The 17,426-nt window shown below is 42.9% G+C and overlaps 1 protein-coding gene across 4 annotated transcripts in view; it reads right to left on the bottom strand.

The window, feature by feature from the left end:
* Nucleotides 1-1,995: 1,995 nt before the first annotated feature.
* Pcyt1b (phosphate cytidylyltransferase 1B, choline) overlaps nt 1,996-17,426 on the bottom strand; it is an 89,692-nt gene continuing 74,261 nt past the window's right edge. For all 4 annotated transcript variants that reach the window (XM_034485824.2, XM_034485822.2, XM_076918526.1 and 1 more), the window contains one exon: nt 1,996-5,765. In XM_034485824.2, the coding sequence (XP_034341715.1) occupies nt 5,553-5,765 (213 nt within the window). In that variant the 3' untranslated portion in view covers nt 1,996-5,552. The remainder of the gene's footprint in view (nt 5,766-17,426) is intronic.

Genomic DNA, 17,426 nt, shown 5'->3' with positions numbered 1-17,426 from the left:
CCAGCACTGCGGTCATTTCACAGAGCTAACCAGCTCCAGATGGAGTTAATCAAAGCTCCTGAATTGGGCGGGGCGACAGCCTGCATGAAAACTCTTAGAACAGCCAGAGCTCCCTTCAGTGTTGACACTAGGGAACATGATTTAGTGTCTCTGCCTCCATCTCTCTGCTCCCAGTTGAATAAAAATGGAAAAATAGCTGAACTGGCCACTTGCCAGAGCCTAGCTATAGTTGAGAAGCATTCTATTTTCAGTTTACGAGGAGCCGGCATACTGATTTCCATAGTGGTGGTACCAGGTTATAGTCCCACCAACAGTGATGAACGCTTCTCATCTCCCCACACCTTCACCAGCATTGGTTATTTGTTTTCCTTAATGGTAGCCATTCTTCTTGAGGTGAAATGGTATCTCAAAGAAGTTCTCATTTGCATTTCTCCTGTGGCTAAAGATAGTGGACACTTTTTCAAATACTTGTGGCCATTTATGTTTATTTTGAGAACTATCCAGTTAATTCTTTTTTTTTTTTTTTTTTTTTTTTTTTTTTGGTTTTTCAAGACAGGGTTTCTCTGTGTAGTCCTGGCTGTCCTGGAACTCACTCTGTAGACCAGGCTGGCCTCAAACTCAGAAATCTGCCTGCCTCTGCCTCCCAATTGCTGAGATTAAAGGCGTGCGCAACCACCACCCAGCTATCCAGTTAATTCATAGCCCATTAATCGGTTGAATTATTAGGGGCTTGCTGTTTGATATTTTTTAAGTTCTCTCCCAAAAGACAAACACCACATGTTCTTTTTCATATACAGAATCTATACTTAAATTTACATATTATTTGGGTGTATAATGTATGTGTATGGAGACCAGGGGTTGATGTTGGGTGTCTTCCTCAGTTGCTCTTCACCTTATTTTTTAAGACAGGATCTCTCATCGATCATGGATCTCACACAGAACTAGAAAGAACTAGAAAAGGGAGAGGAGAGAAAAGAAAGGGGAGTGGACTGCGTAGGCATGAAAGCTGAAGAGCACACGAGTTGGGAAGGAGGGGGCAATAAGAGTGGGAGGGACGCTAGGAGAGCAGGGGATGGGGACAATAAGGACAACATATAATTGCATATATGTATAAAATTGCCATGTGAGGAGCTAGGAAGATAGCACAGTAGAACCCATGTTTAAACAACAAAGAACAGAAGTGGTGCACATGTAATCCCAGCACTGGGGAGGCAAAGGCAGCCAGCCTAAACCTACTGCTGTGATCCAGGGACACACCTAAACAACCTCTAAACCTCTAAAGCAATGTGGCTGGTACCTGAGAACACCAAAGTTAACCTCACACATCCACTCGCATGCACACATGCGTGTGTGTGTGTGTGCGCGTGCAACTACATACCAATGAACATACCACAAAATAAGAAGTACTAAAATGAACCCCATTTTATGCTAATTTTAAAAATGAAAGAAAATAGCAAGGCAGTAACAGTAGATGGAACCTGAGAGCCTTTTACCTCAGTGCTACAGCCAACTCTGGGGGGGGGGGGGTGTCCCGGGAGGCTTGCTACTTTGTGAGAAGTAAGCCTTTTCTCCTGGTCAGCATGCTAACTTGGAGACACTGGGGGACAGTGCAGGCTGCCTCAGAAATCCATAGTGCTTTATTGGCAAGGGAGACCACAGAAGTTACTGCTTCAACCCCACCTCATTTTGAACAAACACCAAGGCTGGAGAAGTGAAGTGGCTTTGATAGAGGTCACAGGGCCAGTGAGTGGTAAGACCTATGTCATTCAGCCCTGACCTCCCCTCAGGTGGGTCTGCCCTTAACTATCTTATAAATAAAGATATGGGTTGCCTGGCTCCATTTAGCAGAAAGCAAGGGTTGAGCCTTCCATGTACTGAAGCCACAGCTGGGGAGGCAGTGGCCCAGGACAACTGCCACAATGCATGCATCTTGCACATTCAGCTTGAACTCCTAGGTAGGAACACAACAACACACAATAAACAAGGCAACCAAAGTGTGACTCTGTGTCCCTTTATTTATAAACAAGTTGGGAATACTGTGGTCCATTTGGGATCAGGGGAAGAGGGTCTAGGGGTTTCAGTGGTGGGGGCGGGGTGATTCCAGTAGTTTGCACTATTCAGCACCAGAGCAAATGCTTGGGCATAAGGTCATTCTTGAATCCAGACGAGCCCTCGGCTTATATGTACAGCAGAATTTTAAGTAGATAGGCTGTTCTTATGGCTTTGTCCCCAGACACACTGCAGTGACACAACAGAAAACTAGAGAAGTTTAAAAAAATGCCTAATGAGCTCATCGCTTGCTTCCTTCCTTCCTCCCTCCCTCCCTCCCTCCCTTCCTTCCTTCCTTTCTTCCTTCCTCATCAGATGGTTAGGATAGGACTGGAGCTGCTGAGTAGATAGCTAATAACCAGTCTCCTCTGTGGGGTAGGACTGGGCATTAAAATAAGTCCTGAAGATTGAGGGAAAGTGAGCCATATTCATCCTGTAGCCACAACCCACCAGTATAACCGTAGTATCTTGTAGCCTAGGTCATAGAATGGCTGAGTCTCCCACCCCCACTGCATGTCAGAAGCCACACTGTGTCTGTCTGTGCCTCTGGGTTATCCTGACAGTGAAGTTTCTTAGCAGACATGGGCCATACAGTGTTACTATCACATTACAACTACACCCCTGTTGTTGTTTATGTGAAGGGAGTTAGCCCTTGGTTTCCAGGGATGGGGAGGATATGAGGATTGCTAATATGCCAAAGAAGCTAGAGAGGCCAGGACCCCACCTGCTGCATGGGATCCACTAGCCATGGAAGTATACAACAGGAAGCCTTCCTGTTTCCTAGTGATGCCTGGAAGGAAAGTAGAGAACATAACTCCTCCCATACTCACCAACTCTAGTGCCATTGTTTCCATCTTCCCATTCCCAGCCTTAAGGAATGAGTTCCCTAAGTTGCTTCTTTCCCTTTCTGGAAGAAAAAGAGCCCTTTCCCTGGCCTTTGTCCCTTTTCTTCTAACTTCTCTAAGCCTGCTGCATGCTTTATGCTGTCATTCAATCCTTAACTCTCCCTTGACCATGAGAATTGCCTGAAGAACCCACACAAACTTCAGTCACGGCTCCTCCTGGGTGTCGGGGAGGAGGTAAAACCGGGTCAGGTCTGGGAAGGACTGCAAGATGGTCAAGAAGGACCAAAGGTTGGTTAGCAGAATCCGCCCCATTTTTTTTTTTTTTTTTTTTTTTTTTTTTTTTTTTTTTTTTGTGGAAAACTTGTGGCTTTGGGAAGGTAAGGAAGTTAGAAACTGAGAAGGAGGTTTAAGTGTCATTTGTACCTGGGATGATTCCGATGTTGGTCATTTCCCATCATTCACAGCTACAGTGGTGCTCTCTGATGAGTCATGTATGTGGCACCTGTCAGGATGGTGTATAGGGCCTGCAAAATTATACTCACTTGATACATACATCACCTCTACACTCTGCTTCAGAGCAAGACTTAGGTAAAAGTGGACCTATCTGCCCTGGATCATGGAGTCAGGACTTTTTTTTTTTTAAAAAAAAGGCTTCCTCAACAGAGAGTCTCCACACACAACCTGAAGTGGCTTAAGACAGTAGATGTTTTTAGCTTTCTTTCCTCTCTCTAGGACCCTCTTCTTCATTTGCTCAGTTGCTCTCCTTGTCCCTGTGCTGCCACAAGTGTCAGCTGGCTGAAATGGAAGGTATACATACACAATTTGTCCTGGGTGCCTGGAGGGAGGCAGAGGTCAAACTGATACACTAGAAGGATGGAAGCCCTTGCCTCTGATGCTCCAAGAGGGCCTTGACTATGAAAAGAACATTCTTTCTCCCAGGCTGGGTTCCCAGAGACCCCCCCCCCATCTTTCACAAGCACTTTATATACTTCTGGAAGAAGTACCAGGAACAAGGAGGCCCCAGGTTGCCTTAGCCTCACAGTTTTGTTTTGCAACAGTCACCACTGATCTTCAGGTGAGCAGGGAGGTAGTTTGACCCCAACACAAAGGAGCAAGACAGGGGACCTTTCTTCATCAGTTGTCCCCTACTCCCCAGAATGCTTGTTCCCAAAGCTTCTGAAAACAGAGGGTGTTTCTGTCACTGGAGGTACTGGACTTTGGCCACCACATGTTAAGGCCTTCATTCAGTCAAGCTGCAGTGCTGTCTGTCTGTCTTTACTTGGATAATCAGGAAATTCTATTTGTACCTAAGAGATTAGCTCTAAACCTTGACTGGACCTGCTCATGCCCTGCATGTAATTAGGGAACAGTGGCCCCACATAATTCTCCAGTCATCTGAGAGTCTCCATCCCATTCAGAGAAACAAGGGCCAGAAAAAAACTTCAGTGTCTCTCAGACCATTCAAAGGATTAAGCCTTCCCTTTACCCAAAATGTCATGGGTGAAGAACAATAGGAATTTTCTGAGACAACATTTCTACAGGAGTCTAACATTTGATTGAGCTTTTGACAAAGTGCCCAAGTCATGAGGGAACCAGATGGTTCTTGAGATCAAGCATTTCAGCAGGGTATCATGGGGGAGAGCAGGAGAAGGGTATATAGTCTGACACCACCACCATATATTCATATTGCATATGGTATACACCCTGGGGTGGCATGTTGGAGGATACATAGAACAGATACGTGCAGGTAGCACCCCTATCGGTATACTAAGTGTTTGTTACATCAAACTGTTACTCGAGGTCTATGAACTGTGATGTGGTCAGAAACGGAAAAAGCGGTTCCTTTAAGAAGCTCCAACAGATATTTTTTTCATCTTCCATACATGGAGCCAAAGCAAAGCAGCTCCCGGTTGGTTTGGTTATTTGTTTTTAGATAAGACGGGTTTCCTTGTTGGGAGTCCCATCAATCCAGGTAATTTCTGGAAAACAGTGTCATCATGCCAGAGATGAAAAAGTACAGCCAGAAGCATGTCAGGACTTAAGTGGACTTCACCTTGACACAACTGTCCTTTGAATGAGAGGTTAAGGGTCATACTTTTCTATCTGACCAAAGCGAAGCTGCATCTGAGTCTGGGTCCTGGAATGGGAAGGTGTCGGTGCATTTCATCAGGCTTTAGTGGCCAAACTGAGAAGGCTGGAATTTGTCTTTAACTTGCCCATTTTGGAAACACTTAGCCACCTCAGTTGGAAGGGAATTCATTCTGGGAGAGCATGGGTGAGAGGAGGCAACGTGCAAGGCTCCTTTGAGGGCTGAAGATAGCAGGGTGAGGCAGCAGCCACTTCTGCGGGTGGCTTATTTGCTACAGTGTGGACCAAAGCAGAAGTCACCCCACTTCAGGGAGTAGTGCTCTGCACCTTTCCATAGCAGGGCTAAAGTGGGGTGCTTCTATGATGCTAAGAATGTTTGTGTGGGTTTTCAGGTCAGAAACCTCCATGCTGAGTCCAGGCCAGACTGAATGGAGAAGGAAAAGGAGCTGGCCCTAGTAACTCCCATGGCAGAACTCCCATCTCCCGGCAGAGCTGCTGCTTTCAATACCACCCAGGCATCCCGGAACCCCTTCCCATCCTGTGTGGTGTGCTCTTGTTGACCAGGCACCTTTACTTCTCATCCTCATCCCCCTCACTCATGCTGCTGATGGAGGCTGAGGCTGCTTTGGGTGAGGACGGGGGAGAGGTCTTGTTTGGGAGCCAGGAGAAGGTAGGAGATGGAGAGCGGGAAGGGGACCGGCTCCGGGTGGGGCTGCTCACAGGACTCTGCTTCGGAGATAAGGCCTGTAGCATCCGGCTACTCCTCTCCTGGAACATCTGCTTCTAGAGAGAAGATGGAGAGGAGAGAACTTAACACAGCAATTCTGGGTGTGGCTAAGACAAAGGATGAGCAGGATAGAGAGCTGTGTCACCAGAACACCTGCTCCCACAGACTTGGATGGCAATCCATGTTGTCAAAGGCTATGGGGGAAGTTGAGTGGAATCTGGGGCCAGTAAGAAGTTAATGACAGTAAGTTCCTTTTCTCTCATGTGTACAATTTAACCACCAGGCAAAGTAGCAATGTTGTAAATAGGGGTAGAGTCTTGTAAAATTAAACAAAAACCTTTGTTCTTATGGATGTGAGGAGAAATCACACGATAAGCAATCACACATGGTGCGGTAGATGGAAATGTGATCCATGAGAAAAGTAAGGCAGGAGCAGACACCAAGGCAGGCATGGTGGCTCACACCTGTGTGCCAGCACTTGTGGAGGCAGGCTGAGTTTGAGACAAGCCTACAACTGTCTCCAAAAACAGAGTTCCCACATTGGGGCACTGGGCTGCAATTACTAATGAGCTTCCTGTGAAAGACCTTGCTGAGGAATTGCTATCTGGGCAAAGGCCTGAGGAGAGGAGGGAGGACCACCCCACCAATGAAAGTCAGTGGGAAGCCAATTCCAGACAGACAGCAAGTCATGTGTCAGGAAGAACAAGTTAACCACAGGACTGGAGTGGGGTCTCCTGCCTGGAGGGCATGAGAAGGAAAGAGTTAGGTGGGAATCACTGGAGAAGTAGCAGGTGGCTGTCATGGAGGCTTTTGGCAGCCATTGTGAGAACTCTATATTTTTCTCTGTGGAGAACCACTCAGGCAGGTTCAAAGGGACAGCATTCTCAGCAGTGGAGAGTGTTATTGGAGAGGGGAGATTGGGTAGCTTGGGGGAGAGCAGGCCAGAGAAATAGTGTGGGGGATCAAATCACATAGGACCTTCTCTGGCAAGAAGAGAAACTTCTGGAAGGGTGTAAGAAAAAGAGTAACACAATTTACTTTTTTCTTTTCTGATTACCTCTCTTGCTACTGTGCTGAGAAGATGCTGCCATCAAGGATGTAGGTAGGCGCAGTGAGATTAATGAGGAGCCCATCACACTAAGAGTCGAAGATTATGATGGCACCTAGCTCAGAGTGATGGATACAAAGATGACAAGGAAGAAATGCCCAGCACAGCTCCCCACATGTAAATTAAGGTCTATAACCCCTCTTTTGTGTACACTTGTATGAGTTTTGACAAGTAGAGCTGTATGGTTACCACTTCACTCTAGGCACAGGGGACTCCATCAGCTCCCACATGGCCCTTTGACATCGCCTCTTATTCTAGACTCTGACCACAGATCTGTTTTCTGTCCCTTAAGATTTTACATTTACCAGAATGGCATTAAAATGGAACCCTGAAAAATATGGTCTGGTTGTAGAGCCAACAGGGCTCGCTGACAGATGGCATGTAGCACACAGGAAACAACGTCAAGGGAGTAGAGCTTCTAGCCAGTGACAAAGGATGTGCCATTTTCTGGGTTGAGGAAGACTGTGAGATAGAAGGAGGCTTTACTTGTAAAATCAGATTTTCCCCCATGGGGGTCTTGGGGGGGGTAGGGTGGGGAGGGATTCTTTTGTTTTGCTTTTTGAGGCATGGTTTCATGTAGCCCAGGCTGGCCTCATATTCACTAAGTAATTGAAGCTGGCCTTGGACTTCAGACCTTCATGTCCCTGCCTCCCATGTGCTGAAAATACAGACTTCAAGCATGGTCCCCTACCTTACACCAGGATAGAGAGGGAGAACTTATCTCAAAAAAAATTAAAAAGAAAGGGAGCAGGGGATAAAGAAGGGGAGGAAAGGGGGTAGACGGAAAGGATGGGAAAAAAGAAGAGAAAAGAAAGGTGGCTTAGAGTATGTATAAAATGAAGTAAAACTTGTCAGCCTCACTAGTAATCAATCGATCAGAATGAGCTGCTGTATTCGCACCAGGCTCTAGTTAATTGAGCAAACCGGCCAGGGAAGAAACACTTTTTACTCTATGAAATTGCTAAATCTGTAATTCTTAATTTGCAATGGCTAGTGTGGATGAGGGCATAGGAAAGGGTCACACTTCCACTACCACTGGGAGGCTGAGAACGCACAAGCTCCTTCCTAGGGGGAATTTGCCAGTGAGAGCAAAAGCTTCATTTCCCCAGGAGTTAGAGATGTGAGTGGATACTTGGAAGTATAGATGTAGTCAGAACAGAGAAATCGGTACATTTCTAAAGTAAGTTAGAGAAATACATAACTCCGAGAAGATATACTAACCAACTGACAAACAGGTTCTTTTTTTAAATATGTGTGTACACTCCATGACTACGTGGTGCCTGAGGAGGTCAGAAGAGGGCTGCTTTAGATCCCCTGGAACTGGAGTCACAGATGGGGATGGTTGTGAGCCACCATGTGGGTGCTGGGTCCTTTGCAAGAGCAACAAGTGCTTCCTTTTTGAAACATCTCTCCAGTCATGAAAATCAGTTTCTCAAAGAATACTTAACATGAAAAATGCTCTTGAAATTTTAAAAATATTTTAGGATCACATGGCCTATGTTATTTCAGTGTTATGTATATTGTGTTACTGGAAAAGATCTATGCAAAGGACTACAAGTGAGTTTATCATCTTCTTAGTATTTTGTCTTTTTTTTTTTTTTTTTTTTTTTTTTTTTTTTTTTAGAGCTGAGGACCGAACCCAGGGCCTAAGCGCTCTACCACTGAGCTAAATCCCAACCCCGTTTATCATCTTCTTTTAGTCTTTGCGGGGTGGGGGGTGGGGTAAGGGGTGGAGTACTCTACCATTCATCTCTAACTCTAGCTTCCCTTATTTTTTTGAGACACGGGCTCACTATTAAGGCCTGGTTGTCCTAAAACTCAATATTCGGTCAAGCTGGCCTCATACTCACAGAAATCCACTTGTTTTGCTTCCCAAATGCTGGGGTTAGAGGTGTGTGCCAAAACATTTTTTTTTGGGGGGGGGGGGACAGGGTCTCTCTAATTTTCCCAGGCTTCCCTTGAGCTTTCGATCCTCTTGTCTTGCTCTCTCAGGTAGCTAGGATCACAATACTGTGCCCCCAGGCCTATCTAGTCACAACCTCCTAGCATTTCTGAAATGAACACACTAGTGCTAGTTCTACATCTGTGGGTTCTGCATATCAAAATGGCATTTACATTACATTGAACGTATAAAATAGACTTGCCAACAACTATTTCCCGAAAAATACAATATAATACCTAATGCATATTATTGACATCACATTAGCTATTATAGGTCATCAAGATCGTTTAAAGTATAGAGGGAGATGTGTGTAGTTTTTGTGCCAACACAACGCTCTCTTATATAAGGGGCTTGTACTTCCATGGGGTTTGGTATCTGAAGGAAGCCCTGAACCAATCCTCAACAAATACAAAGGGATAGCTGCTGTGTGTTGCTTATACCTTTATAAAACATATCATGATAGGAAAAAGGAAACTCGGTAGCCCAGATAGGGAGATGGGCAGGCATTTCAGCAGTGGCATAGCCAGGGAAACATGGAGACCTGGAGCACGTCGTTAACTCCTTCGTGTGCTCCTTTTCCTTCCTAAGCCCCAGTCCATCACTTTTCAGAGCCTAAAGTTTCTTCTGGAAAACATAATAGAGAAACCTTGCTGATCACTGAGATTCTTCCCAGATTGAAAATTCCACCTGTCTACAAATATAGCAATTATTTACCTTCCATTAAGAGCACTGATAATTCTGCCAAAAGACAGCCAACCCCCACGAAATCAAACAGGAAAAAAAAGAGTGCAATACAACAGCATTACCTGAGATTAAGCCCATTTATGAGACAAAATCAAATGCCAAAAGGATTGGGTAGCCTATTATTAACAGTAACATTAAAAAAAATTCTTGAACTTCTAGCAGGCACTTTAAAATATGTGTTTTTATTACTATAATCTTTCAGCATATTTTTAGTGGCAGCCATTAGCCCCCCTGCTGGTAATGGATTGTCAGCCTTTCCATTAGAAGCCCACTTTCTAAGAAATCTACATCTTGTCTACTCTAGTTTGAATCAAGCTCATAACTTGAGAATATTCTGCCTAAAGGGATGAGAGAATTTGAATCTTTACTAATAAACAATGGTGTCACATGTCACAAACGTGCTACCCATGCGAAAGCTCTCCGATCTGTTTCTGCTGGACTTTCCAGGGTGGTTCCACTACAAAGGAGCTGAATTAAATCCAGTCAGGAGACAGTTCGTAATGAGCTTCCTGGGAAGAAAAGCACTTTAGAAATATAACAAATAATGAAGACCATGGCATGACATTTTCAAAGAGAAAAGGTATTTAAACTCAATCTTTCATTGTATTAAGAGGTTTCCATTTAGAAAGTTTTCCCCCAAGAAAATAATCCCGTTTATAGTCCTGTCCGTGTGAAAGTAATTTTCTGTTTCCCTCCTACAAAGTTTTCCCTTTTAAGAAGTATTTAATATCTAGCAAGGCAGTGAATATCTTGATGAATGCCTCTAAAGGCTTTCGTGTTACCTATATGTCCTGGCACATGACTTAAAATGAAATAAAAAAAAAAACTAGTATGATCTGATATGGACCTCTGATAAGAAAGATGAAATCCAAGCAGACAGATGAGTTGGTGTTTCCATTCTGGCCAGATCAATAAACGTCATTATCATTAACAGTGGCTAACCCTCCACTGCAGCTGACGTGGTCTTGCTACCAGGCTCTATTGTAAGGACATTGTCATGAACCAGTTGAATCCTCCTGATAACTCTAGGAGGCAGCAAAGCTTACTTTTCCCTTACGGATGATGTGACTGAGGTGTAGCGATGCAGAAAAACTTGCCCAGGTAGGCTGGGCCCTGGACTAGGTACCAGGCCAGGCTGGGGCCAGGGCTGGGCTGGGGCTGGAGCTAGGGCTGGTGTCAGTCATGGAGCACTGGCCTAGTATGTATAAGGCACAGGGTATACCTTTACAGAACGAACTTGGAAAAGGAAGCACCCATGAAACAATAACAATGAAAGAACTTGCCCGAAGCCATACAGCTAAGACTTGAGTTTGTGCTCCTAACCACCTCCCATCAGGCACTTTCAGAGTTCAGGGCTTTTCAGGTTCACTCCCACTTTATTTGTATATTTGCTTAAAGATATATTTCTTTTTAGAATTGACTATCAAAGAGCCTCAGGCTGGGAATGTGGCTCAGCAGTAAAGCACTTACCTGGTTCAGAGGCAGAAAGAAAAATGTGTCCAGTGTGAACTCTCATTCGGACATACAAACTTCATTTTCTATCTCTTTTATCAAAATCAAGATGATCCTAAAAAATTAGCAGTATGCCTGAAGGGAAGACGGCAGTTTTATAAACAAAAGAGTAAAACCTGGCGAGGATGCGGAGAAAGTGGAATCCTTGCGCACTGTTGGCCGGAGTGTAAAGCTGCTGTGGAGAGTGGGATACCCGTTCCTTGAAATGTTAGACACGAAGTCACCCTATGATCCAGCAGTTTCATTTCTATGTATATGCCCAAGAAACCTGAACGTGGAGCTCAAACAGTTATGTAGGCAACCCGGAACGATTCAGAGCAACATTGTTCACAACTGCCGAAGGTGACAACAACCCAAGTTCACCAACACAGCAATGGATAAAGCAAAAGTGGTGCTACACAGGGGAATATTACTCAGCTCCTAAAAGCCGCTCCAACACTGATCCATGCTACAACGTGGGTGAACCTTGAACATATTACGGGTTAAGTCAGACACAAAGACACAAAGGCGAATACTATATGATTTGACTTATATGAGGTACCTGGAGTAATCAGTCAAATTCAGAGAGAAAGGAGGGGGTGTTTCAGCAGCTCATGTATAGGAAGTGTGTGTTTAGAAGGTGCAGTGTCTATTTGCTATGGTGGAAAAGTTCTAGGAATATGGATGGTGGTGATGCTTGCTGTGAATGTAGTTAATGCCGCCATTTGCTTGAACATGGTTAAAATGGGCTGGCAGTGTGGTAGAGTACTTTATTATGAATGAGAGGTCCTGGTTTTGATATTCAGGATTGAAAATTAAAATTTCAAATGGCAAAATTTATAATATACATAAGCACATGTGCTACAGTTTAAAACATAGCAGTGGACCTTGCATTATATAAATTTCTCACCCCCAAATGCTGCTTTTTTAAAACAAACAAACAAATAAACAACATAATTGTATGTAACAAATGGCACATGTCTATTTGGTTGGCATGGCATCTCTTTGACTGGTCCAAGGCAAGAGGATAAACATGGTCTGAGCATGGCAAGCGTGGTCTAAGATGAACTAAAAAGTTCACATTGGACTTATGATCTTTGTCTTTGGGTGTTAACGAAGTGAGGCCATGTTTGGTAAAATAAAATAGACTCATTTCATTTTAAACAAGAGAGAATTTTGTTTTCAGAGCCCATGGAGGAATATAGTGGTAGATCACTTACAATGAGAGCTCACAACATGAACCTGTGGTTAGGGTGCTAATATTTAAATAGAATGTTTCTGCTCTGTGAACTCTGATGCTTCAAGCAAAAATAACAGAGCTGCTTTAAGACGATGAATACCCAAAGCAAAACCTGCATGCTAGGCCATCATCCCCTAACCCAGAATCCTTCACTAACTCCATTTTGCAGACAAACAGCATCTCCCCTAACATAAGTAACCAAGCTTCAAAAGTGAAGCTCACTTAGAGCTCTTCTTTTGAGACAATGTGTCATTCAGAGATAACACAAGGAAACGTAATACTGAGTCTTTGTCTGAAAGGTGTTACTGTTTGGATCTGGACCATCCGCTCAGGTGCAGTGAACTGTGGGTGAACCCTGTCTCCTTTCCTCTCCCCTGGCTTCCTTCCCTAAGGTGTCATGAGGTGAGTAGCTTCCTCCCACAGCCTTCCACCATGATGTGCCTCCCTCGCTACAAGCCCAAAAGCAACAAGGCCCAGTGAGCCCAAATAACTTCACCCTCAATAGTCCCCTCCCTCTCTTTCTCTTTCTTCTTCTTTCTCCCATTAAAAAAGCTTTATTTACTACAAACCTTCTAAGAATGTATTATACATGGTACATATGTTAAAGATAACTAAACTACTACCATGTGTGAAAACTGAGGTTAAAACTTTTATATAATTTGCTATTGATCCTAAAAAGTTCATGTATATTAAGTTACACTCACCTCAGTAGTATACATGAAAACAACTTGTCTTCTTAATTAGGTATTTTGTTACAAGAATGCAAAGCCCAGTAACACAGAGGGCTTCTTTTTGCCATTTGGTTTGGATTATAGACCACCTTCTGAATATGGCTCGAGACTAACAGAATCAGTTAACAGTTGTTAAATAAAGTGATATGAGTTTTTTTAACTTTATTTTTTTTTAAGATTTACTTATTTTATGTGAGTACACCGTCGCTGTCTTCAGGCATACCAGAAGACGGCATCAGATCCAGTTACAGACCAGTTGTAAACCACCATGTGGTTGCTGGGAATTGAACTCAGGACCTCTGGAAGGGCAGTCAGTGCTCTTAACTGCTGAGCTATCTCTCCAAAAAAAAAAAAAAAAAAAAAAAAAAAAAAAAAAAAAAAAAAAAAAAAAAAAAACCAATGTAGGCCCTGATATCTCACCACTCAGACTGAGTAAGTGGGAACTGGAAAATCTATTATAGCAATTAAGAAATACATAGGTTGCCAGACTTCAAATTCTTAGAAGTCATTGTGGCCCCATTCCTGCTATTTACACCATTATGTTGTGTTCTCCCATAATAGATAAGGAGCAGATTCAAATGTTCCTTGGGCCCATCTCAGCAGCATAAATGAGTGAGTTGGGTTGGGGAAGCCAGAGGAAGCTGGGCAAAGAATATGGCCATAGGGAGCTAGCAAGTCAGGCTCTTCCAGGGCAAAATATAAACACCAAGAATACCAAGTCCATCTATTTTTGTTGTGGTTGTTTTTCTAGACAGGTTCTCACTCTGTAGCCTGGACTAACCTGGACCTCACATAGCACAGGCTGGTTTGGAATGCATTGTAAAGTTCTGCTTATTGGATTTGATCCATCAGACACTAAACTGTATCCAGTGTCATAGACAAAAGAAGCCTGTATGTGGAGAGTTTAAACCTCACCATAGCCTTTCCAGATCTGGGGAAGGTCTGTAAATAGGTATTCCTCATAATCCATTCCTTCATTCATTCACTCAATGAAGGAACATTTATGTGGAATACCTACTGTACACTACATATAAAGCTGCATACCAATCCTGCAGTAGCAAATTTTGGACCTTAAATCTTTCTGTTTTTGTGCCTTGCTAAGTCTGGGTTATGTGTATCAGCACTGTACTTGCAGGTAATGCAGATCCCCTGTTTTAAGAAATGAGTTCCAGTCACAAATCCACAAATAAAGAATTATTATAATAATAGCATATTCATGAAAAGCAAATTACTTATCTTGGCGTTTAACATCCTTGTAACTATTCCTGTACTTTTAATGTCAACAGAAAAAAGTAATGTCTAAGTCTGGCTGATACAGTAAATTAATGTTAATAACAGTTTTGACACTAATAGCAAGTTTTTAAAAGATAAACCTCCAGTCTCTAAGCTGGGTTTCATTTCTTAAAAATCACCTCTGCTCACTGTCACCAGACTCCTTAACCATTCCAGCTACTGTTTCTCCTTTGCTGGGAGCCTGAGAAGACTGGGAGAATAAAGTTCCTGTGAAATAATATTCTTTTCCTGCCTTTGCTCACTCCAGGTGGAGAAAACATCCACCCACTGAGTTACAGTCGGAGAGTTTCTGGCAGGGTCACATTTCTGAAGCGTGCTAAGCAAATGAGCTGCTCTATGGCTCCATTCAAAACCATGTGCTGTCTCTTCCAAGCCAGAAAATTGTGAAAATGCAAAGTAGTAAGGCATATGCTGGCTCAAAAGGGCAAGTCTAGACTTTATATGCTGAAGACCAGAGAGCAGGGTGCTCGCTTTGATTGTCTTTGTGTTCTTCTATACTGTTGTGCATAGACAAGAACATTAATAAATGGGCTATGAATTAAATCATCTGAACTGAAAATGACCAAAAAAAAAAAAAAAGTGAAAATGAGCCCAGTGTCTAGTTTCTGCTCTTTTACCAGTCCTCACTGGAAGTTCTTTAATGGCTAAATTAGCCCTTCCCTTTCAAACTCATTCTACAGATAGAACATGGTTGGCTTATAACATTGTCTATAACACATTAGAGGCCACTAGGCTTAAAGCATCTCCTCCAACTGTCTGAACAGTCTTCTTTTTTCTATACTAATTGAGTGTTTTACTTTTAGATAATCCTATAATGAATGAGCTCAAATGAGCAATGGCAGTAGTGACAACCCATCAATAAAATAATTAAGTAGAAGTGGATTTCCTTAGAGACTTCTCGTATCATAATAGGAAATCTTGGCTATTTAAGATTAAGGAAATCAAATGGAATAATTTCTCTTTGTTTTAAAAAGAAAGTTGGCTTGGGGCTAGAAATCTCCAGCAACCTGTCTGATCTCTGCACACTTAAATGTGAGGTGGCAGCTGTGTACAAGATGGCTGGCTTGTTCTGCTGGTACTGCCATCCAAACTCTGGTCCTCATGATTATGCAGCAAGCACTATTATCTGCTAAGACAGAATGGTTGCTGGGACTTTCTGGAGTCCATCTTAGCCAAGAAAACAGGAGCGCCATGTTCAGGGAGAAACTCTGGTTAAAAGGAATGTGTGTGTGGGAAGGTAACAAAGAAGGACACATGAAACCTTCTTTTGGTCTCTACACACAGACATCCATGTCCCACATGTATACTACACATATGAAAACATAATAGCATTTCTTTTAAAAAGGAAAGTCAACTTAAAGATATCTATGTCACAAAACCCTCATCAACTCTTCCAATAGCACTGGTTACTTAATTAATGGAGGGCATGCAAAATAGAGCTACCATTGTGGGCTTCCAGAATTTTCTTTTCCTTTTCTACAGTTATCAATCACAACTGTCTAAAGAATTTAGATGAGGAAAAAAATATATGCTTTTCTTTCTTGGCTCATGGTCTCAGTCCCTTGAGACTTTTGGAACCTATGCCAACAACTACATGCCAAAGAAAAATCAAGGTTTGATTGGCACAGTTACAAGGCAAACTTCTGCTGTTTCTCTTTCTCTCCAGTGGTGGAGCAGCTCCATTCTTTCTCGTTCTGCTGATGTGCAGCATTGTGCCCCAAGTACAATACCCACTGCTTACTTAATTAGAGCAGGTGTGATTGCCCTCAGGAGACCTTCAAGAGCAGATCCATTGATAGATAGAATGAGAACAAGGAGAGGGTTACTGGTCCCTTTTCCAAGACTCCAGCCATTCCCTCCTGCACCTCCCTGCCAATGTGAATTCTGCCCCCAGCTGCCTGTGGTCTATAAAGCATAGAAGGCTGAGTGTCATGCCAAATACCATTGGGTTCATGTTAGTTCTACAATTTACAATTTACAATGGTGGTCATTATAATTAGGAAGAAGTATAATGACATGTGTAGTGTATTTGGCATAATTCTAACACCTCTCAGGATGTTTTAACAATACACTGGGAGTTTATGGATTTCAAGAATGCTGCTCTCCTGAGTGTTGATCCGGTAGATACTGCAGATAAAATTACCCATGGCCTGAGGTCAGTATTTTTATTTTGGTCAAGCTTCAAAAATGGCATATATAGCTTGATCATGCTAGCCCTTTTTGTTCTGGGAATACTTTTATTCCTGCCCATTGTGTTAAAGATTTTCTTCAACAACATGAACATGTTGGCAGCCAAGTACATGGCTTGAAACTGAAAATGGACCTCCAGACAGAGTTATTAAATTAACAGGCTGGCAAGCCAAGGATGGGTAAGATTCTACACAGAGCCTTACCAACCTAAGACAGAAGTGCATTGCTTTGGATAATGCATATTCCGTGATGGGTAAGGAAGGCACTCTTGTCAGAATGACCTAAGACCTAAGAATCTGACATGGGCCAAGGACAAGGAAATGGGCTGCTTGGCAGGAATATGACATTGGCCAAGGACAAAGAAGTAGGCTTCAGGCAGGAATCTGACATTAGGCTAGAACAAAGAAGTAATTTCAGGTCGGAATCTAAATCTTAGGCTAGAACAAAGAAGTAATCTCAGGCAGGAACCTAAATATTAGGCTAGAACAAAGAAGTAATTTCAGACAGGAATCTAAATTTTAGGCTAGAACAAGGAAGTATGCTTCAGACATAAGAATGACCTTGGGCTAGGATAGGGAAGTAGACTCAGATACTTTGGTCATCCTGATAAACCCTTAGAAACAGTGATCATGGGAGTATTCACATAATTGGGGTTTAATGCCTTGCTTGTTCTTTGACTATTTGTATTTATTGTATTGCTTATTCCTTGACTATTTGCATCTATTATATTGCTAGACCCTCAACCTAGAACTGACCTTAATACATGCATATAATCAAAATGGTATAAAAGCATAAAGGAGGAGAGGGGATGGGATAGGGGGTTCTAGGGAAGGGAAATGGGGAAAGGGAATGACATCTGTATTATAAATAAATAAAATATCCAATAAAAAAGAAAGGGAACACTACCCTTTCAGCTATAAGGAAATTGCCATCCATTCTGAGCTGGGACTTCTGCTGATATACATGTTTTAAAGTCAT

This window comes from Arvicanthis niloticus, chromosome X (assembly GCF_011762505.2).
Source record: "Arvicanthis niloticus isolate mArvNil1 chromosome X, mArvNil1.pat.X, whole genome shotgun sequence".
NCBI classification, from domain to species: Eukaryota; Metazoa; Chordata; class Mammalia; order Rodentia; family Muridae; genus Arvicanthis; species Arvicanthis niloticus.
The sequence above is the reverse complement of the archived record's forward strand: the minus strand, read 5'-3'. Positions and strand labels throughout refer to the sequence as shown.